At 53.3% G+C, this 22,052-nt stretch overlaps 1 protein-coding gene across 9 annotated transcripts in view; it reads left to right on the forward strand.

Annotated features, from left to right (window-relative positions):
* Nucleotides 1-22,052, forward strand: part of WNK1 (WNK lysine deficient protein kinase 1) — a 72,677-nt gene that overhangs the window by 18,728 nt on the left and 31,897 nt on the right. For 8 of the 9 annotated variants that reach the window (XM_077267019.1, XM_077267020.1, XM_077267024.1 and 5 more), the window contains exons 2-4: nt 2,540-2,712; nt 5,721-5,941; nt 7,122-7,279. In XM_077267019.1, the coding sequence (XP_077123134.1) occupies nt 2,540-2,712; nt 5,721-5,941; nt 7,122-7,279 (552 nt within the window). Of the gene's footprint in view, nt 1-2,539; nt 2,713-5,720; nt 5,942-7,022; nt 7,049-7,121; nt 7,280-22,052 lie in introns of those variants that run through there. The other variant, XM_077267026.1, reaches the window with a different exon arrangement.

Genomic DNA, 22,052 nt, shown 5'->3' on the forward strand with positions numbered 1-22,052 from the left:
AAGAAATGCAGTCACCAACGGCTTTACGTAACTCCGCACCGCCGCTGCCACGGTGAACAGCAGCCACTTTCATGTGGCTTATGGCATTAGAAATGCTCCAGTTCTTCAGAGCAGTTTGTGCTCCAGAGCTGCTGCTCCTTTGGTGTCTGGAGGCTATGTGGGGTCTGCTTCTAGTTTCCCGGTCACCCACCTTCATTCATAGTTAATGTCAGTCACCCTAATGTGCCTTCACAGTCCTGTAGTTTTCAGGGAAGCTTTTCTACATGGAAGGACGGGCAGCAACACGGAGAGTGACGGACTGACAGGCGGCCCATACGGGGAGGGAGGAGGAGGACGGACAGGCGGCCCATACGGGGAGGGAGGGAAGGAGCGACAGGCGGCCCATACGGGGAGGGAGGAGGAGGACGGACAGGCGGCCCATACGGGGAGGGAGGGAAGGACGGACAGGCAGCCATCCAGGGAGGGAAGGGACGGACAGGCAGCCATGCAGGGAGCGAGGAAAGGACGGACAGGCGGCCATACAGGGTGGGAAGGGACGGACAGGCGGCCATACAAGGAGGGAGGGAAGGACGGACAGGCGGCCATACGGGGAGGGAAGGACGGACAAGCGGCCATATGGGGAGGGAAGGACGGACAAGCGGCCATATGGGGAGAGAGGGAAGGACGGGCAGGCAGCCATATGGGGGGGAGGGAGGGAAGGATGGACAGGCAGGTGGCTACACGTGGAGGGAGGGAAGGACGGGCGGGCGGTCACAAGTGGAGGGAGGGACGGACTGGCTATACGTGGACGGACGGACTGGCCGCACGTGGAGGGAGGGACGGACGGACTGGCCGCACGTGGAGGGAGGGACGGACGGACTGGCCGCACGGACTGGCCGCACGTGGAGGGAGGGACGGACGGACTGGCCGCACGTGGAGGGAGGGACGGACGGACTGGCCGCACGTGGAGGGAGGGACGGACGGACGGACTGGCCGCACGTGGAGGGACGGACGGACGGACGGACGGACGGACTGGCCGCACGTGGAGGGAGGGAGGGACGGACGGACGGACGGACGGACTGGCCGCACGTGGAGGGAGGGAGGGACGGACGGACTGGCCGCACGTGGAGGGACGGACGGACTGGCCGCACGTGGAGGGAGGGAGGGACGGACGGACGGACGGGCCGCATGTGGAGGGAGGGAGGGAGGGACGGACTGGCCGCACGTGGAGGGAGGGAGGGACGGACGGACGGAGGGACGGACGGACTGGCCGCACGTAGGTGGAGGGAGGGACGGACTGGCCGGCCGCACGTAGGTAGGTGGAGGGAGGGACGGACTGGCCGGCCGCACGTAGGTAGGTGGAGGGAGGGACGGACTGGCCGGCCGCACGTAGGTAGGTGGAGGGAGGGAGGGAGGGACGGACCGGCCGCACGTACGTGGAGGGATGGAAGGACCGGACGGACGGCCGGCCGCACGGCCGGCCGCACGTGGAGGGAGGGAGGGAGGGAGGGAGGGACGGATGGACCGGCCAGCCGCACGTGGAAGGAGGAAGGATGGACCGACCGGCCGCATGTGGAAGGAGGGATGGACTGACTGACCGGCCGCACGTGGAGGGACGGACAGAAAGGTGGGCCTTCGTGGATGGGCGGGCACACAGTCTCTCTGCAATAACCCTCTGGGTGCCCGGGGTGGGATACTCGCACACGTCTGCCGCTTCCAAGAAATAAACCACCTTCTGTTCCTAGAACGCGCAGTAAGCAAACACAAAACCACGTGACGCCCGGAGCCGCGACATCCGGCCGAGCCCCGGGGACAACTATGGGAACAGGGCAAACTTCCCACCCACTATCTGAGCATTACTTCTAATATCAGGTGATTGCAACCAGCAGCCCACTCACCCCCATCACACTGCTTATTGGGGGCCAGCTATGTGATGGGGCAGTCAGGTGCCATCTATTGATGTGTCCGGTGGGTTAGGGAGGATGATGCCAGTCACTGAGCTGCATCGATCTGCGTAGGAGCTGCGTACAGAATTTGGTGGTAGTATCCGGCGTCGGTGGATGCGGTTCGTCCGCCCGTCTGCAGTTACAGATTTGGGTGAGCATTTTCCTCCTAGATATCTCCGGCAGGTTGGGGCTTGATGGCTGCAGAACGCTGTGGGATCCTTGTGATCGTCTTTCAGCGCTGCTGACACTCGCCCGCTGCTGCTGCTGATATATTACCCAGGTGTAATGGCTGCTATTTCTGTCTTGCCCGCTACAGCCTGCGGCCGCACACGTCGTGGAGTCGACAGCATGGTGATGTGAGCGAATCCCCAGGGAAAGCGGTTACGCAAAAATGTGGAAAAGGTCTAATCCGGGCGCAGGGGGAAGCGATTGTTGGTCATAATTCGTAGACATGTGGGAATAGGCGCTCCGCGAGTGATGCCTAGAGCGCAAGTGATCGGGGATCGAGCTGATCCTGCAGATTGATTGCTCTGGCCTGGAGCGAGCGCACTGCCACCTCATCGGGTCTCTGCACCCAGAAATGTAATTTATTCATATTTTCCTGACCCTCACAGGACCGTAAACTGTCCAAGTCTGAACGCCAGCGCTTCAAGGAGGAGGCGGGCATGCTGAAAGGCCTGCAGCACCCCAACATCGTCCGCTTCTACGACTCCTGGGAGTCCACCCTGAAAGGGAAGAAGTTCATCGTCCTGGTGACCGAGCTGATGACCTCCGGGACCCTGAAGACGTAAGTCGCCGGCCCAAAGGAGGCAAAAATAAATGATTATTAATACTATTGTATCAATAATAATAATATTTCTTCACCCCCGATAAATATAAAATTAATAAAAAAAAATTAAAAATATTAGATAACTTAAAATAAAAAAGCAAAAACAGATAAAAACAAATAAAAAATATGGGGGCTTTTTATTGGGGCGGGTGACCCTGCGGGCGGTGGGGGGTCCGGCGGTGACGGGATTTAGGGCGTCTCTGAACCCTTTTGCTCGCCCCTTGGTTGTGGGATAATGTGTGAAGGAAGTTTCCACTGACACTTGGCGCAGACCCTGAAACCATCGCTGGCCCCTCGGGGTGGTAACTGCTCAGACTCTTGGCGCAGACTCTGAGCCCATCGCTGGCCCCTCGGGGTGGTCACTGCTCAGACACTTGGCGCAGACCCTGAGACCATCGCTGGCCCCTCGGGGTGGTCGCTGCTCAGACACTTGGCGCAGACCCTGAGACCATCGCTGGCCCCTCGGGGTGGTCGCTGCTCAGACTCTTAGCGCAGACCCTGAGACCATCGCTGGCCCCTCGGGGTGGTCGCTGCTCAGACTCTTGGCGCAGACCCTGAGACCATTGCTGGCCCCTCGGGGTGGTAAATGCTCAGACTCTTGGCGCAGACCCTGAGACCATCGCTGGCCCCTCGGGGTTGTAACTGCTCAGACTCTTGGCGCAGACCCTGAGACCATCGCTGGCCCCTCGGGGTGGTCACTGCTCAGACACTTGGCGCAGACCCTGAGACCATCGCTGGCCCCTCGGGGTGGTCGCTGCTCAGACTCTTGGCGCAGACCCTGAGACCATCGCTGGCCCTTCGGGGTGGTCACTGCTCAGACACTTGGCGCAGACCCTGAGACCATCGCTGGCCCCTCGGGGTGGTCGCTGCTCAGACACTTGGCGCAGACCCTGAGACCATCGCTGGCCCCTCGGGGTTGTAACTGCTCAGACTCTAGGCGCAGACCCTGAGACCATCGCTGGCCCCTCAGGGGTGGTCGCTGCTCTCCTTCCCCATTTTCTTATTTTTGGCTCTGTATAACTTGCAGAAATTTTCGTGGCGTTTATCGGGTGGATGGTGGCGATCGGCGTTCCCGGCTTCTGCGCTTCTTCTTGACAAAGGAATTCCTGAGTGGGGTGCTGTGAGGAGAACATGGGAATCATCCCCGGGGGTGGGGGGCAGCAGGAAGTTTAGTAGGAAATGGGTGGGTTTCGGCCTCTTTTGCTTTGTGCGCTTGAGGTCTGCACACCGAGAAGGAATGCCGGGAATCCGGGCCGGTCCGCTCCTCATCCTTACATCATCCATCACTGCTGCTGAAATCCGCAGGCGCCCTCTGCTGGCTGCCTCTGGTGCTACCGGATGACGCTTATCACATGAGCACCGTCGTCCAAACAATGGGGTCATTCTGCTCCAATGTGCACCACTCCGTAGATGTCGGCACCTCGACCCTGCGTGCCGCGATGTCCTGTGTATCCGTACAGAGGGGAAAAGGCATTGTCCGCTCATCCTGATCCTCCTGGTGTCCTGTGGGCTCAGAAGGCGTCGCGGTCTTATTTTTTAGCCCTGAGGCCATGTGCACACGTTCAGTATTTTTCGCGTTTTTTCGCTATAAAAACGTGAAAAAAACGCTTACATATGCCTCCCATTATTTTAAGTGAATTCCGCATTTCTTGTGCAAATGTTGCATTTTTTTCCGCAAAAAAATCGCATCGCGGAAAAAAAAGCAACATGTTCATTAAATTTGCGGAATTGCGGGGATTCCGCACACCTAGGAGTGCATTGATCTGCTTACTTTCCGCATGTGGCTGTGCCCACCATGCGGGAAGTAAGCAGATCATGTGCGGTTGGTACCCAGGGTGGAGGAGAGGAGTCTCTCCTCCACGGACTGGGCACCATATAATTGGTAAAAAGAAAAAAGAATTAAAATAAAAAATAGTCATATACTCACCTTCGATGGCCCCCGCAGTCTTCCCGCCTCTCAGGTGCATGCTGCCGCTTCCGTTCCTATAGATGGTGTGTGTGAAGGACCTGCGATGACGTCGCGGTCACATGACTGCGACGTCATCGAAGGTCCTGCACACACACACCATCTATAGGAATGGACGCCGCTTAGGAGATCGGCTGTCTGCAGAGGGTGAGTATAACCATTTTTTTAATTTTTTTTTATTATTTTTAACATGATATCTTTTTACTATTGATGCTGCGTAGGCATCTATAGTAAAAAGTTGGTCACACTTGTCAAACAGTATGTTTGACAAGTGTGACCAACGTGTCAGTCAGTTTTCCAAGCGATGCTACAGATCGCTTGGAAAACTTCAGCATTTTGCAAGCTAATTTCGCTTGCAAAATGCTTAAAAAAAAACGCAAAAAAAAATGCGGATTTCTTGCAGAAAATTTCAGGTTTTCTTCAGGAAATTTCTGCAAGAAATCCTGACGTGTGCACATACCCTGAAGCCGCTGATTAACACTTGTGACGTGCTGGTGCAGCGCCGGAGCCGGCACCCACAGAATGCCTCTTTGTTGTCTGAGGCCTGGGTGCCACGTGCGGGCAGCGCCCACCTCTAACGTATTTTTATCGCAGGGTTTGTTCTCGTTTTTCCCGCTTTTCATGTTGGCAAGTTGCGCTGGTTACCCGTAGGCATTGGCAGGACGGTGCCACATTAGTGCAGGAGTCGGAGGAAGCCGACATTCAGCAATTAAAGGGGCTGTTATAATTAAAGTTCTGCAACTTTTCTAACTTAACCCCTTCCTAACATCTGCCGTGCATCGTATGGCATGGGCTCTGGCGGAGGCTGCGGCATGTGACCCAGAACTTGGCCCCTAATTGTGGGGATCTGCCAGGGTCCTAGCAGTCAGACCACCGCCATGTCTTCAATTTAAAGGGGTTGTGGCCACTTGCCCGGTAGCGCCATGAGCGGCCATGGTCCAGTGCCTCGGGGGTCCGGACAGCTCGTGTTGCCTGATCCTAATTGTTTTTTGTGCCTCAGGTATCTGAAGAGGTTCAAGGTGATGAAGCTGAAGGTCCTCCGCAGCTGGTGCCGGCAGATCCTGAAGGGGCTGCACTTCCTGCACACGCGGACCCCCCCAATCATCCACAGGGACCTGAAATGCGACAACATCTTCATCACCGGCCCCACCGGCTCGGTGAAGATTGGAGACCTGGGGCTGGCCACCCTGAAGAGGGCATCCTTCGCCAAGAGTGTCATAGGTAGGTCCATGCGATCGCTCGTCCTCCTCCTCGTCTGCCCCTCGGGGGCCGCCGCTGCTTACATGTATGAACTCTTCTGCCAGTGGGGGGCCGGGCTGGTAGTCGCCCCTTTTAGCTACGAGTCACAGTGGGATTTATGAAGTTGTGAATTACCGCTCCGCTACTTGCGTCCCTCCTGTGGGGGGCGCTGACTTTTACACAGTCCTTTAAACGACCCCCTAAATCAGTGACCAGTGCATCCCCACATGTGTGCGGCTAAAAGTGGACCTGCTGGCGCGGTCCGCCTCGTGTTTCGGGGGGTCTCGTGTAACGGGGGCGACTTGTGTGCTCCTATAATGCAGGTTATTCATGTTACACGTTCGCGCAGCTCTTAACCCTTTCCTTCCAGGATGGCTGATCAGTTTCCCAGGTCATAGTCCGACCCCCACCCAAACCCCCTATCACATGTCCCCGGAGCCCCTCGCAGCACATGACGCTCCATCCTGACCACCTCTCTGTATTTTGAGTGTTTTTCTTGCCTGTAGGCCATGGGCTCCCCCATAATTGGCCGCAGTTGGCCATTTATTAATGTGTACTGCAGTTTATACCGTAAGTATGTGAAGAGCAGGGATCCGGTGAGTTCGAGTTCGGAGTGATTTTTTTTATTTTTTACCCTGCCATTTCCGTCTTCCAATGCGATGTATTTACTGCCCGGACTCGTGGCCGTTTTCCATTGCAAGGTTTCCTCCTCCTCCTCCTGCGTCCGGTTCTCCCAGGTGAATGGAAAGTTGTGACTAACAGTCGTCTGTTCTTCCTCCCAGCAGCAGGTGGCGCCGTCCTCACAGGTAGGTCCAGGTAGTGTGCGGCGCAGGGAGCCGCACTTCTGCATCTCTCCATTTACTTGGTGATGGAAGGAAATTATTCCTACAGTGGCCGTAATGTTGGGGGTCGGGTTTTGCCCCCCGTCCCACTTCCCTTCTGAGACCTTGCAATGGAAGACGTGTAAATTGCATTTTCTTTACAGCCTGACTAAGAAGCTTTCCTCCTCTTTTTTTCCTTTTTTTTCCTTCTTCTTCTTTGCCCCCCACTGTCTTTCTCGCAGGTCTTCTTCCCCCGAACACCTTCGTGGTGAGTAGTGCCGCCAGCATCCTGCTCGAGAGTCTCAGGAAACTTAGCGTCTGAACCGTTCTTTTAATTTAAGGTACCCCTGAGTTCATGGCGCCCGAGATGTATGAGGAGAAATACGACGAGTCCGTAGACGTGTATGCGTTTGGGATGTGCATGCTTGAGATGGCCACCTCCGAATACCCCTACTCCGAGTGCCAAAACGCTGCGCAGATCTACCGGAGAGTCACCAGCGTAAGTGTCTGGCCGCGGCGGAGGGTTGGAAGGAGAGCGGCGTGCAATATAGTATTACAGGCTCTCTCGGGCGGCCGGGGGCTCTCTCTCGGGCAGCCGGGGCTAGCTCGGGGTCTCTCTCGGGCGGCCTTGGTTTCTCTCGGGCGGCCGGGGCTAGCTCGGGGTCTCTCGGGCAGCCGGGGCTAGCTCGGGGTTTCTCTCGGGCGGCTGGGGTTTCTCTTGGGCGGCTGGGGTTTCTCTCGGGCGGCTGGGGCTAGCTCGGGGTCTCTCTCTCGGGCGGCTGGGGTCTGTCTCGGGAGGCTGGGGCACCCTCTGTCTGTCCTGCAATGGGTGCCTTTCTGGCTGGAGTAATTCTGTTACATACCAGTAGATGGCAGTACCCCCAGCTTATGGCCCATGTGGATGCATTTCCTGGGTAGAGGCAGCGGGGCCGTGCCCCCCCGCCAGAGCCGTGCCATCAGGTGAAGCCGCGATTCCCTCTGACGGGCACAACAGCTTCACCCGATCCCAGTGCAGTGGTCTTAGTAAACTGGACGCAACCTGGGGAGGGGGCTTCACCCTGACGGGTTCTGCATGAGGCCGTAATTCACGTGCTGGTGCCCCGACCATCCTGGGCCATACAGGCCATCGATCATTGGTTGTGAGGGGGACACATAACGTTTTGGTTTCCGGCTGCCGTGTGACGTTGCAGCCAGCAGTGGGCGCTCACATGAGCCTCGTCCTTTCTTTAGTGTTGGAGTGCTTTGCTGCCGCCTTCGGCACTACACCAGCCATAAAGCAGGATAATGTCGGCGCTCTGTTAAAGATTTACACCTGGGTGCCTTGTACCGAGACGGCACAGAGCCTTCCGTACCATGGCCTTGTTGTCCTGCTGTGCCCTTGTGTTATTCAATGTATTTTCCTGCCCCTTTTTTTTTTTTTTAAATTGAAGGAAAAATAATTTAATGGTGTAATTTTGCATCACCCGGTCGCGCATTAGTCAGGAGTACGTGGTTCCTGTACACTTTATAGATTGGGGGAGTCTCAAAGAATCACCCCCCCCCCCCCCCTTCATCCTCTAAGGACCCTGATCCAGCAGATCTCGGACCCTCAATGATCGGACTTAACATCTTCCTGCAGCGGCCACTAGTGGAGATTTGTAGGATTTCATGCTGGGAGTTGTAGTGGCTGGAGTGCTTGCAGATAGAAGCAGCACATCGTGGATTTACTTCTGGGGTCAGTGTCACCCACAGAAATATAGGAAAATAGGGTCAAGATGTCCGTCGGTGCACAAGTGATGTTATAACTGACTTATCCATTGTGGCGTTTGTAGAAGTTTTTGGCTTTTGCGTTAAAAATAAAATAAAAATAAATGTCCGTAAACAAGGAAAAAAGTGTCCAACCTGTAATCAGCCCTGACTGTCCTGTGTAATGAGCTCTGGATGTAGAACAGCGAGAGGGATAAACCCTGAGGACATGCGGGCGCCTGTATGGTTTGATATATTGATGTTTCGGTGGGAGGTCCCCTTTGTGGCGTCATTATGATCATATTGGTTGCGGTGGTGCACATGCGGGGTGTGCGCTCCCCGCCAGAGCGGCGTCTATATTGCCTTCCACGTGCATTCGGGGTTTACCGCTGCTATTGGCCGAGCTGTAGCATGTGATGTGTCACATGCACGGCAGCCAATCCTATTTGAAGGTCCTTGCGACAATGATTATCACTTCCCCTTGAGAAAGCAACAACACTGGAAGAAGCGAAACGCGCGTCGGGGGTTTTTGGCTATTGGATCCTACCTGGTGCCCGCAGACCCATATCGGTAAGCGCTGCTCTTTACAATTTTTGATTTTGTGCTATGGGATACCTTTTACCCATGAGCCAACATACAACTTGATTCTTTGCAGCCCTCTTTCTTGCAACTATGCATGTTGGTTACTTGGGCAGCTTACACCGGGGGATATCCGCTCTTACCATTCTTAGGCACCTTATTGTATATTGATTTTTGAAATATTGTAGGCACTTTATATGTCCTGTGTAATGATTAATAAAATATTTTCTACTTTTTAAAAAACCTATATGCTCCTTTTGTACTCCTTTTCTAGCCTGTATGTAACAAGATGCCGGTCAACGTCACTGCGAACACATCGTAATGGCCCTTTACTGCTGAGCGTGCCGGGGGGTATGGCAGGGGCACAGAGACTATGAATTATTACATCCTGTATTATACTCCAGAGCTGCACTCACTATTCTGCTGGTGCAGTCACTGTGTACATACATTACATTACTGATCCTTAGTTACATCCTGTATTATACTCCAGAGCTGCACTCACTATTCTGCTGGTGCAGTCACTGTGTACATACATTACATTACTGATCCTGAGTTACATCCTGTATTATACTCCAGAGCTGCACTCACTATTCTGCTGGTGCAGTCACTGTGTACATACATTACATTACTGATCCTGAGTTACATCCTGTATTATACCCCAGAGCTGCACTCACTATTCTGCTGGTGCAGTCACTGTGTACATACATTACATTACTGATCCTGAGTTACATCCTGTATTATACTCCAGAGCTGCACTCACTATTCTGCTGGTGCAGTCACTGTGTACATACATTACATTACTGATCCTGAGTTACATCCTGTATTATACCCCCAGAGCTGCGCTCACTATTCTGCTGGTGCAGTCACTGTGTACATACATTACTGATCCTGAGTTACCTCCTGTATTATACTCCAGAGCTGCACTCACTATTCTGCAGGTGCAGTCACTGTGTACATACATTACTGATCCTTAGTTACATCCTGTATTATACTCCAGAGCTGCACTCACTATTCTGCTGGTGCAGTCACTGTGTACATACATTACATTACTGATCCTGAGTTACATCCTGTATTATACCCCAGAGCTGCACTCACTATTCTGCTGGTGCAGTCACTGTGTACATACATTACATTACTGATCCTGAGTTACATCCTGTATTATACTCCAGAGCTGCCCTCACTATTCTGCTGGTGCAGTCACTGTGTACATACATTACATTACTGATCCTGAGTTACCTCCTGTATTATACTCCAGAGCTGCACTCACTATTCTGCTGGTGCAGTCACTGTGTACATACATTACATTACTGATCCTGAGTTACATCCTGTATTATACTCCAGAGCTGCACTCACTATTCTGCTGGTGCAGTCACTGTGTACATACATTACATTACTGATCCTGAGTTACATCCTGTATTATACTCCAGAGCTGCACTCACTATTCTGCTGGTGCAGTCACTGTGTACATACATTACATTACTGATCCTGAGTTACATCCTGTATTATACTCCAGAGCTGCACTCACTATTCTGCTGGTGCAGTCACTGTGTACATACAGTGCCTAAAAGTAGTATTCAACCCCCTGCAGATTTAGCAGGTTTACTAAGATGCCAATAAGTCAGAGCCTTCAAACTTCAAACAAGAGCAGGATTTATTAACAGATGCATAAATCTTACAAACCAAAAAGTTTTGTTGCTCAGTTAAATTTTTATAAATTTTAAACATAAAAGTGTGGGTCAATTATTCTTCAACCCCTAGGTTTAATATTTTGTGGAATAACCTTTGTTTGCAATTACAGCTAATAATCGTCTTTTATAAGACCTGATGAGGCCGGCACAGGTCTCTGGAGTTATCTTGGCCCACTCCTCCATGCAGATCTTCTCCAAGTTATCTAGGTTCTTTGGGTGTCTCATGTGGACTTTAATCTTGAGCTCCTTCCACAAGTTTTCAATTGGGTTAAGGTCAGGAGACTGACTAGGCCACTGCAACACCTTGATTTTTTGCCTCTTGAACCAGGCCTTGGTTTTCTTGGCTGTATGCTTTGGGTCGTTGTCTTGTTGGAAGATGAAATGACGACCCATCTTAAAGGGAACCTGTCACCACGTTTTTGGAAGATGGGATAAAAATAGCGTTAAATAGGGGCAGAGGTGGGCGTTACATTAGTGTGTTTGTTATGCGTTTATTACCCACCTAAGTTGCCGAAATACCTTTGCAAAGTCTCCGTTTTCGCCTGTCAATCAGGCTGGTCTGGTCAAAAGGGCGTTGTCTTCCCCCAGATTTTGCGTAGTTTTCCGTTGGTGGCGTAGTGGTGTGCGCATGCCCAAGGTCCCGAATCCTCTGCCAGGGGATTTAAAAGAGCGCGCTGTTCGTTTTCATTGGTGATCGGTGGGCGCGGCCATCTTCCTTTGGCCGCGCGTGCGCAGAAGCGGCGCTCTGCTGGCCGCGGCTTCAGGAAAATGGCCGCCGCGATATCCATCTGCGCACGCGCGGCATCCCGCGGCCATTTTCCTGAAGCCGCGGCCAGCAGAGCGCCGCTTCTGCGCACGCGCGGCCAAAAGAAGATGGCCGCGCCCACCGATCACCAATGAAAACGAACAGCGCGCTCTTTTAAATCCCCTGGCAGAGGATTCGGGACCTTGGGCATGCGCACACCACTACGCCACCAACGGAAAACTACGCAAAATCTGGGGGAAGACAAGACGCCCTTTTGACCAGACCAGCCTGATTGACAGGCGAAAACGGAGACTTTGCAAAGGTATTTCGGCAACTTAGGTGGGTAATAAACGCATAACAAACACACTAATGTAACGCCCACCTCTGCCCCTATTTAACGCTATTTTTATCCCATCTTCCAAAAACGTGGTGACAGGTTCCCTTTAAGATCCTTGATGGAGGAGTGGAGGTTCTTGGCCAAAATCTCCAGGTAGGCCGTGCTATCCATCTTCCCATGGATGCGGACCAGATGGCCAGGCCCCTTGGCTGAGAAACAGCCCCACAGCATGATGCTGCCACCACCATGCTTGACTGTAGGGATGGTATTCTTGGGGTCGTATGCAGTGCCATCCAGTCTCCAAACGTCACGTGTGTGGTTGGCACCAAAGATCTCGATCTTGGTCTCATCAGACCAGAGAACCTTGAACCAGTCAGTCTCAGAGTCCTCCAAGTGATCATGAGCAAACTGTAGACGAGCCTTGACATGACGCTTTGAAAGTAAAGGTACCTTACGGGCTCGTCTGGAACGGAGACCATTGCGGTGGAGTACGTTACTTATGGTATTGACTGAAACCAATGTCCCCACTGCCATGAGATCTTCCCGGAGCTCCTTCCTTGTTGTCCTTGGGTTAGCCTTGACTCTTCGGACAAGCCTGGCCTCGGCACGGGAGGAAACTTTCAAAGGCTGTCCAGGCCGTGGAAGGCTAACAGTAGTTCCATAAGCCTTCCACTTCCGGATGATGCTCCCAACAGTGGAGACAGGTAGGCCTAACTCCTTGGAAAGGGTTTTGTACCCCTTGCCAGCCTTGTGACCCTCCACGATCTTGTCTCTGATGACCTTGGAATGCTCCTTTGTCTTTCCCATGTTGACCATGTATGAGTGCTGTTCACAAGTTTGGGGAGGGTCTTAAATAGTCAGAAAAGGCTGGAAAAAGAGATAATTAATCCAAACATGTGAAGCTCATTGTTCTTTGTGCCTGAACTACTTCTTAATACTTTAGGGGAACCAAACAGAATTCTGGTGGGTTGAGGGGTTGAATAATAAATGACCCTCTGAAAGAACTTTTCACAATTTAAAAAAAATAAAATAAACAAAGAAATAACATTTTTTTGCTGCAGTGCATTTCACACTTCCAGGCTGATCTACAGTCCAAATGTCACAATGCCAAGTAAAATCCAAATGTGTAAACCTGCTAAATCTGCAGGGGGTTGAATACTACTTGTAGGCACTGTACATTACATTACTGATCCTGAGTTACATCCTGTATTATACTCCAGAGCTGCACTCACTATTCTGCTGGTGCAGTCACTGTGTACATACATTACATTACTGATCCTGAGTTACATCCTGTATTATACTCCAGAGCTGCACTCACTATTCTGCTGGTGCAGTCACTGTGTACATACATTACTGATCCTGAGTTACCTCCTGTATTATACCCCAGAGCTGCACTCACTATTCTGCTGGTGCAGTCACTGTGTACATACATTACATTACTGATCCTCAGTTACCTCCTGTATTATACCCCAGAGCTGCACTCACTATTCTGCTGGTGCAGTTACTGTGTACATACATTACATTACTGATCCTGAGTTACATCCTGTATTATACCCCAGAGCTGCACTCACTATTCTGCTGGTGCAGTCACTGTGTACATACATTACATTACTGATCCTGAGTTACATCCTGTATTATACTCCAGAGCTGCACTCACTATTCTGCTGGTGCAGTCACTGTGTACATACATTACATTACTGATCCTGAGTTACATCCTGTATTATACTCCAGAGCTGCACTCACTATTCTGCTGGTGCAGTCACTGTGTACATACATTACATTACTGATCCTGAGTTACATCCTGTATTATACTCCAGAGCTGCACTCACTATTCTGCTGGTGCAGTCACTGTGTACATACATTACATTACTGATCCTGAGTTACATCCTGTATTATACCCCAGAGCTGCACTCACTATTCTGCTGGTGCAGTCACTGTGTACATACATTACTGATCCTGAGTTACATCCTGTATTATACTTCAGAGCTGCACTCACTATTCTGCTGGTTCCTAATCACCGGTATTATAACACTGTAAACCGTTGACATCACAGAGGATTGTGTGAGCTGGGTACAAGTGTAACAAACCCTCAGCTCTGCTCTGTCAGGTTTGGCCTCAGGATATTCCCCAGAAATGCTGTAACTGCAGAGATCTGTAATTATTAACCGTGGAGCCCGTGTCAGCACTTGTTGTTGTACGTTGCTTGCGCCTTATTTCCCGCAGCGCCCCTTTAAGCAGTCAGGTGACTGGTTCATTAGGACCCTCTGATATGAGGAGCCCCCCATGTGATCTCTCCCCCCAGATTACTGTCCTGTATTTTTCCTTAATCCCCTCAGTGTTAATTAGCCGTTTTGTAAATTCCTTTCCCATGGGAGAAGTTTCGGTGACGCCGCGCAGCCCCAGTGTCTGCTCCCCCAGCGCAAGCAGCCGATTGTTGGGAGGGTTGATGATGTAGTAGAGCCGACTGTGTCATGTTCGCAGTAACTTCTGACTTCTCCTTTCTGATGGGAGCACAGCAACCAAACTGCAGTGTAAAGCATGGAGGAGAAAGTAAGCAGCTGCCGGAGATGGATTTTTTTTCCTTCCTCTTGCGTCTCTCTCCTCTGGCCTTATCTCAGTTACAGCCAGCAGAGATCTTGCGGCGTGAAGCATAAAGCATGATAGGAAGTTGTAGACTGTTTCCATTTACTATGTACTGGCCCTTTCCCCTGGCAGCGGGTATCCTCAGGGATGGTGGCCAGTGATCTGTCTGGAGGGCCCAGGGATGGTGGCCAGTGATCTGTCTGGAGGGCGCAGGGATGGTGACCAGTGATCTGTCTGGAGGGCGCAGGGATGGTGGCCAGTGATCTGTCTGGAGGGCGCCGGGATGGTGGCCAGTGATCTGTCTGGAGGGCGCAGGGATGGTGGCCAGTGATCTGTCTGGAGGGCGCAGGGATGGTGACTAGTGATCTGTCTGGAGGGCGCAGGGATGGTGGCCAGTGATCTGTCTGGAGGGCGCCGGGATGGTGGCCAGTGATCTGTCTGGAGGGCGCAGGGATGGTGGCCAGTGATCTGTCTGGAGGGCGCCGGGATGGTGGCCAGTGATCTGTCTGGAGGGCGCAGGGATGGTGGCCAGTGATCTGTCTGGAGGGCGCAGGGATGGTGGCCAGTGATCTGTCTGGAGGGCGCAGGGATGGTGGCCAGTGATCTGTCTGGAGGGCGCAGGGATGGTGGCCAGTGATCTGTCTGGAGGGCGCAGGGATGGTGGCCAGTGATCTGTCTGGAGGGCGCAGGGATGGTGGCCAGTGATCTGTCTGGAGGGCTCAGGGATGGTGGCCAGTGATCTGTCTGGAGGGCGCAGGGATGGTGGCCAGTGATCTGTCTGGAGGGCACGGGCTGTAGGATTTTGGCCCGGTAGTCGCACTGCGGAGTGGTCGTCTCGGTGGGTTGTTTTGCAGCTGAGGTGTCGACTCGCTTTCTGAGTTCAGCACAAGGTCAGATCTTCATGCGTCAGTAAATTAGGATCAGAAAACATCAGCAACTCCTGACACTAAGTCCCTGCTGGGGACGGCGGCGGCAGAGGCTTTTTATTTTTTTAAATTTTTTTCTAGTATGACAGGTAAATATGAGAATTTATAGAATATATATAGGGGTGTATGTATGCATGAGAAAAGTAAGTACACCCTCTTTGAATATTGTAGTTTTACTTTTGGGGACATAACGGAGGCACGTGACCCGGCCATTCTTTACTTTCAGCCGTTCTGTTTTCTGAGCGGTGCCATCAGACACGACCCAGTTTTGGCCGTACGGTCGCTTTTCAATCTGTGACCTCCTCTTTTTGGCTCTAGATCGCTTTGGTAAACAAAGGGGTTCATGGGTCGACTCAGCGTCTGCCCGGTGCCCAAGTCCTGTTGCTGCAAAACTAGCACAAATCATCCCCCACCACCACTCCACTTCTTACTCCTTCACTTCAGTCTCGTGTCTCCTAAGGACGTAGGTTTGGAAGTCTTGGGTCTTAAGTATTTTTGCAAGGTTTAGCCACTCTGCCATGTTCATTTTTCTTAGAAAAAAAAAAAAAAGTGGCTTTCATCCTTCCAAGTGAGCAAAACTTCTTCAGGGTTTGTTTTTCTTCTAATTGTAACATTGTAAGGCCTTTAGTGTCTGAGCTTTAGCTCTTGGGTTTCTTGCATGCTCTGACATTGAGGGGATTTGGTAGGACGTCCACTCTGGTCGTGAATATTTGTCACTTGTTTTCTCACTGTACAACAAGGGACTTTAAAAGTGGTTTGGATTCGGCCTTATAACCCATCCTGGATTGATCGCGGCAACAGTTGCATCCCTAAGATCATTGCTGATGTCTTATCACTCTCCTGAATGATGTGGACCTGCAGAGTGCCAAACCTGCTTTTATGTAGGTGGTCACACACTGTACAACTGTGTCGTACAGACATGCCGGGTGCTCACAGTGCAGCCTCGTAGATAAAACAATCCTAAAATTTGCCATATACGAGACTCCTCCCTCGGGTGGTCACCCAGCTTGTCCAGGTTCCTGAATGGCAAGTCATCCTGATTACACGGCGATGGCTGGGGTGGACTCGATCACTGCCGCACAGCCTGTCATTGGCTTCATGTTTCCTGCTTCGGAGCCTCCATACAAAGTTAATTAAATCCCAGCAGTCGGTCAGATCTCCTGGAAATAGACTTGTTTTGGTCCAGTCCGGTCAGGTTACTTCTGGATAATGGTTCCTCCTCCTTCCACTGGTTCTCCCAGCGCTGAGGCACACGCTGTCCGCCGGAGTGTGGGGGGAGGGGCGCAGTAACTTATTAGGAGAATAGGAATGCTGCTGGTAATTATACCTCTTATTACAGCTCTGCTCCTGCAAAATGGTTCTAGATGTTGGATTATTTTCCTTTGTTTCATCCCCTCACAACAGAGATTAATAATATTCTAGAATTTTGCTGCATGTTATTTACATAGAGATGTGATCACAGGACCCCCGGTGTGTGGTGGAGATGTGATCACAGGATCCCCGGTGTGTGGTGGAGATGTGATCACAGGACCCCCGGTGTGTGGTGGAGATGTGATCACAGGACCCGGGCTGTGAGGTGGAGATGTGATCACAGGACCCCCGGTGTGTGGTGGAGATGTGATCACAGGACCCCCGGTGTGTGGTGGAGATGTGATCACAGGACCCGGGCTGTGAGGTGGAGATGTGATCACAGGATCAGGGTTGTGAGGTGGAGATGTGATCACAGGATCCCCGGTGTGTGGTGGAGATGTGATCACAGGACCCCCGGTGTGAGGTGGAGATGTGATCACAGGACCAGGGCTGTGAGGTGGAGATGTGATCACAGGACCGGGGTTGTGAGGTGGAGATGTGATCACAGGACCAGGGTTGTGAGGTGGAGATGTGATCACAGGACCAGGGCTGTGAGGTGGAGATGTGATCACAGGACCAGGGCTGTGAGGTGGAGATGTGATCACAGGACCAGGGCTGTGAGGTGGAGATGTGATCACAGGACCAGGGCTGTGAGGTGGAGATGTGATCACAGGACCAGGGCTGTGAGGTGGAGATGTGATCACAGGACCAGGGCTGTGTGGTGGAGATGTGATCACAGGACCAGGGCTGTGAGGTGGAGATGTGATCACAGGACCAGGGCTGTGAGGTGGAGATGTGATCACAGGACCAGGGCTGTGAGGTGGAGATGTGATCACAGGACCAGGGCTGTGAGGTGGAGATGGGATCACAGGACCCCCGGTGTGTGGTGGAGATGTGATCACAGGATCCCCGGTGTGTGGTGGAGATGTGATCACTGGACCCCCGGTGTGTGGTGGAGATGTGATCACAGGACCAGGGCTGTGAGGTGGAGATGTGATCACAGGACCCCCGGTGTGTGGTGGAGATGTGATCACAGGACCCCCGGTGTGTGGTGGAGATGTGATCACAGGACCAGGGTTGTGAGGTGGAGATGTGATCACAGGACCAGGGTTGTGAGGTGGAGATGTGATCACAGGACCCCCGGTGTGTGGTGGAGATGTGATCACAGGACCCCCGGTGTGTGGTGGAGATGTGATCACAGGACCAGGGTTGTGAGGTGGAGATGTGATCACAGGACCAGGGCTGTGAGGTGGAGATGTGATCACAGGACCAGGGCTGTGAGGTGGAGATGTGATCACAGGACCGGGGTTGTGAGGTGGAGATGTGATCACAGGACCCCCGTTATGTGGTAGAGATGTGATCACAGGACCAGGGCTGTGTGGTGGAGATGTGATCACAGGACCCGGGCTGTGAGGTGGAGATGTGATCACAGGACCCCCGGTGTGTGGTGGAGATGTGATCACAGGACCCCCGGTGTGTGGTGGAGATGTGATCACAGGACCAGGGTTGTGAGGTGGAGATGTGATCACAGGACCAGGGTTGTGAGGTGGAGATGTGATCACAGGACCCCCGGTGTGTGGTGGAGATGTGATCACAGGACCAGGGCTGTGTGGTGGAGATGTGATCACAGGACCAGGGCTGTGAGGTGGAGATGTGATCACAGGACCAGGGTTGTGAGGTGGAGATGTGATCACAGGACCCCCGGTGTGTGGTGGAGATGTGATCACAGGACCCCCGGTGTGTGGTGGAGATGTGATCACAGGACCAGGGCTGTGAGGTGGCGATGTGATCACAGGACCAGGGCTGTGTGGTGGAGATGTGATCACAGGACCAGGGCTGTGTGGTGGAGATGTGATCACAGGACCAGGGCTGTGAGGTGGAGATGTGATCACAGGACCAGGGTTGTGAGGTGGAGATGTGATCACAGGCCCGGGGTTGTGAGGTGGAGATGTGATCACAGGACCAGGGTTGTGAGGTGGAGATGTGATCACAGGACCCCCGGTGTGTGGTGGAGATGTGATCACAGGATCAGGGTTGTGAGGTGGAGATGTGATCACTGGATCGGGGTTGTGTGGTGGAGATGTGATCACAGGACCCCCGGTGTGTGGTGGAGATGTGATCACAGGACCAGGGCTGTGAGGTGGAGATATGATCACAGGTCCGGGGTTGTGAGGTGGAGATGTGATCACAGGACCCGGGTTGTGAGGTGGAGATGTGATCACAGGACCCGGGTTGTGAGGTGGAGATGTGATCACAGGACCAGGGCTGTGAGGTGGAGATATGATCACAGGACCAGGGTTGTGAGGTGGAGATATGATCACAGGACCAGGGTTGTGATGTGAAGATGTGATCACAGGACCCCCGGTGTGTGGTGGAGATATGATCACAGGACCCCCGGTGTGTGGTGGAGATGTGATCACAGGATCAGGGTTGTGAGGTGGAGATGTGATCACTGGATCGGGGTTGTGTGGTGGAGATGTGATCACAGGACCCCCGGTGTGTGGTGGAGATGTGATCACAGGACCAGGGCTGTGAGGTGGAGATATGATCACAGGTCCGGGGTTGTGAGGTGGAGATGTGATCACAGGACCCGGGTTGTGAGGTGGAGATGTGATCACAGGACCCGGGTTGTGAGGTGGAGATGTGATCACAGGACCCGGGTTGTGAGGTGGAGATGTGATCACAGGACCAGGGTTGTGAGGTGGAGATATGATCACAGGACCAGGGTTGTGATGTGAAGATGTGATCACAGGACCCCCGGTGTGTGGTGGAGATATGATCACAGGACCCCCGGTGTGTGGTGGAGATATGATCACAGGACCATGGCTGTGAGGTGGAGATGTGATCACAGGACCAGGGCTGTTAGGTGGAGATGTGATCACAGGACCAGGGCTGTGAGGTGGAGATGTGATCACAGGACCAGGGCTGTGAGGTGGAGATGTGATCACAGGACCAGGGCTGTGAGGTGGAGATATGATCACAGGACCAGGGCTGTGAGGTGGAGATGTGATCACAGGACCAGGGCTGTGAGGTGGAGATGTGATCACAGGACCAGGGCTGTGAGGTGGAGATGTGATCACAGGACCCCCGGTGTGTGGTGGAGATGTGATCAAAGGACCAGGGCTGTGAGGTGGAGATGTGATCACAGGACCAGGGCTGTGAGGTGGAGATGTGATCACAGGACCAGGGTTGTGAGGTGGAGATGTGATCACAGGCCCGGGGTTGTGTGGAGGAGATGTGATCACAGGACCAGGGTTGTGAGGTGGAGATGTGATCACAGGACCAGGGTTGTGAGGTGGAGATGTGATCACAGGACCCCCAGTGTGTGGTGGAAATGTGATCACAGGATCAGGGTTGTGTGTTGGAGATGTGATCACTGGATCGGGGTTGTGTGGTGGAGATGTGATCACAGGACCCCCGGTGTGTGGTGGAGATGTGATCACAGGACCAGGGCTGTGAGGTGGAGATGTGATCACAGGACCCGGGCTGTGAGGTGGAGATGTGATCACAGGACCCCCGGTGTGAGGTGGAGATGTGATCACAGGACCAGGGTTGTGAGGTGGAGATGTGATCACAGGACCCCCGGTGTGTGGTGGAGATGTGATCACAGGACCAGGGCTGTGAGGTGGAGATGTGATCACAGGACCAGGGCTGTGTGGTGGAGATGTGATCACAGGACCAGGGCTGTGTGGTGGAGATGTGATCACAGGACCAGGGCTGTGAGGTGGAGATATGATCACAGGACCAGGGCTGTGAGGTGGAGATGTGATCACAGGACCAGGGCTGTGAGGTGGAGATGTGATCACAGGACCAGGGCTGTGAGGTGGAGATGTGATCACAGGACCAGGGCTGTGAGGTGGAGATGTGATCACAGGACCAGGGCTGTGAGGTGGAGATGTGATCACAGGACCAGGGCTGTGAGGTGGAGATGTGATCACAGGACCAGGGCTGTGTGGTGGAGATGTGATCACAGGACCAGGGCTGTGAGGTGGAGATGTGATCACAGGACCAGGGCTGTGAGGTGGAGATGTGATCACAGGACCTGAGTTGTGTGGAGGAGATGTGATCACAGGCCCGGGGTTGTGATGTGATCACAGGACCCCCGGTGTGTGTTGGAGATGTGATCACAGGACCAGGGCTGTGAGGTGGAGATGTGATCACAGGACCAGGGCTGTGTGGTGGAGATGTGATCACAGGACCCGGGCTGTGAGGTGGAGATGTGATCACAGGATCAGGGTTGTGAGGTGGAGATGTGAACACAGGACCAGGGCTGTGAGGTGGAGATGTGATCACAGGACCCGGGCTGTGAGGTGGAGATGTGATCACAGGATCAGGGTTGTGAGGTGGAGATGTGAACACAGGACCCCCGTCATGTGGTGGAGATGTGATCACAGGACCCGGGTTGTGAGGTGGAGATGTGATCTCAGGACCTGGGTCGGTCATGTGGCAGGGTGTGATCACAGGACCCGGGTTGTGAGGTGGAGATGTGATCTCAGGACCTGGGTCGGTCATGTGGCAGGGTGTGATCACAGGACCAGGGTTGGGTTGCACTAAATATGGGTAATAAATACCTGTTTATATGGGATTATTACACGTCTGACCTTTGTTGTTTGATACTTTGTAGAATTGTGGATCTTCCTTTTCCGTGACGTCCGGTGAAAGTGAGATCTAGAAGTTCCGGCCGACAGGTGACGCTCTGCAGGGCCCCGTCCTGACAAATGTGGGTAATGGCGGAGCAGGCTGGGGCGGCATCGTCCCGTTTCTTGGGTGTATTGGGTGCGTTAGGACCTTGGTGGCACAGAAGGGATAACAATCCAGTGTCCTACATACGATGTATCGGCCCGCGGGTCACATCTATCATTGACTGCCCAGTTACCCTTTGTCTGCTGTAGGTGCCTGTTCACACCCTGGGGTGCCGCATGCGACCATGTTACAGCCTTAGTAGGGTGCAGTGCCATAGAGGTGACTGCTTACACCGGTCCGGGGCCCCTGTGCTGTATGACTGGTTACACCGGTCCGGGGCCCCTGTGCTGTATGACTGGTTACCCCGGTCCGGGGCCCCTGTGCTGTATGACTGGTTACACCGGTCCGGGGCCCCTGTGCTGTATGACTGGTTACCCCGGTCCGGGGCCCCTGTGCTGTATGACTGCTTACCCCGGTCCGGGGCCCCTGTGCTGTATGACTGCTTACACCAGTCCGGGGCCCCTGTGCTGTATGACTGGTTACCCCAGTCCGGGGCCCCTGTGCTGTATGACTGGTTACCCCGGTCCGGGGCCCCTGTGCTGTATGACTGGTTACCCCGGTCTGGGGCCCCTGTGCTGTATGACTGCTTACCCCGG

This window comes from Ranitomeya variabilis, chromosome 5 (genome assembly GCF_051348905.1).
Source record: "Ranitomeya variabilis isolate aRanVar5 chromosome 5, aRanVar5.hap1, whole genome shotgun sequence".
Classification (NCBI taxonomy): domain Eukaryota; kingdom Metazoa; phylum Chordata; class Amphibia; order Anura; family Dendrobatidae; genus Ranitomeya; species Ranitomeya variabilis.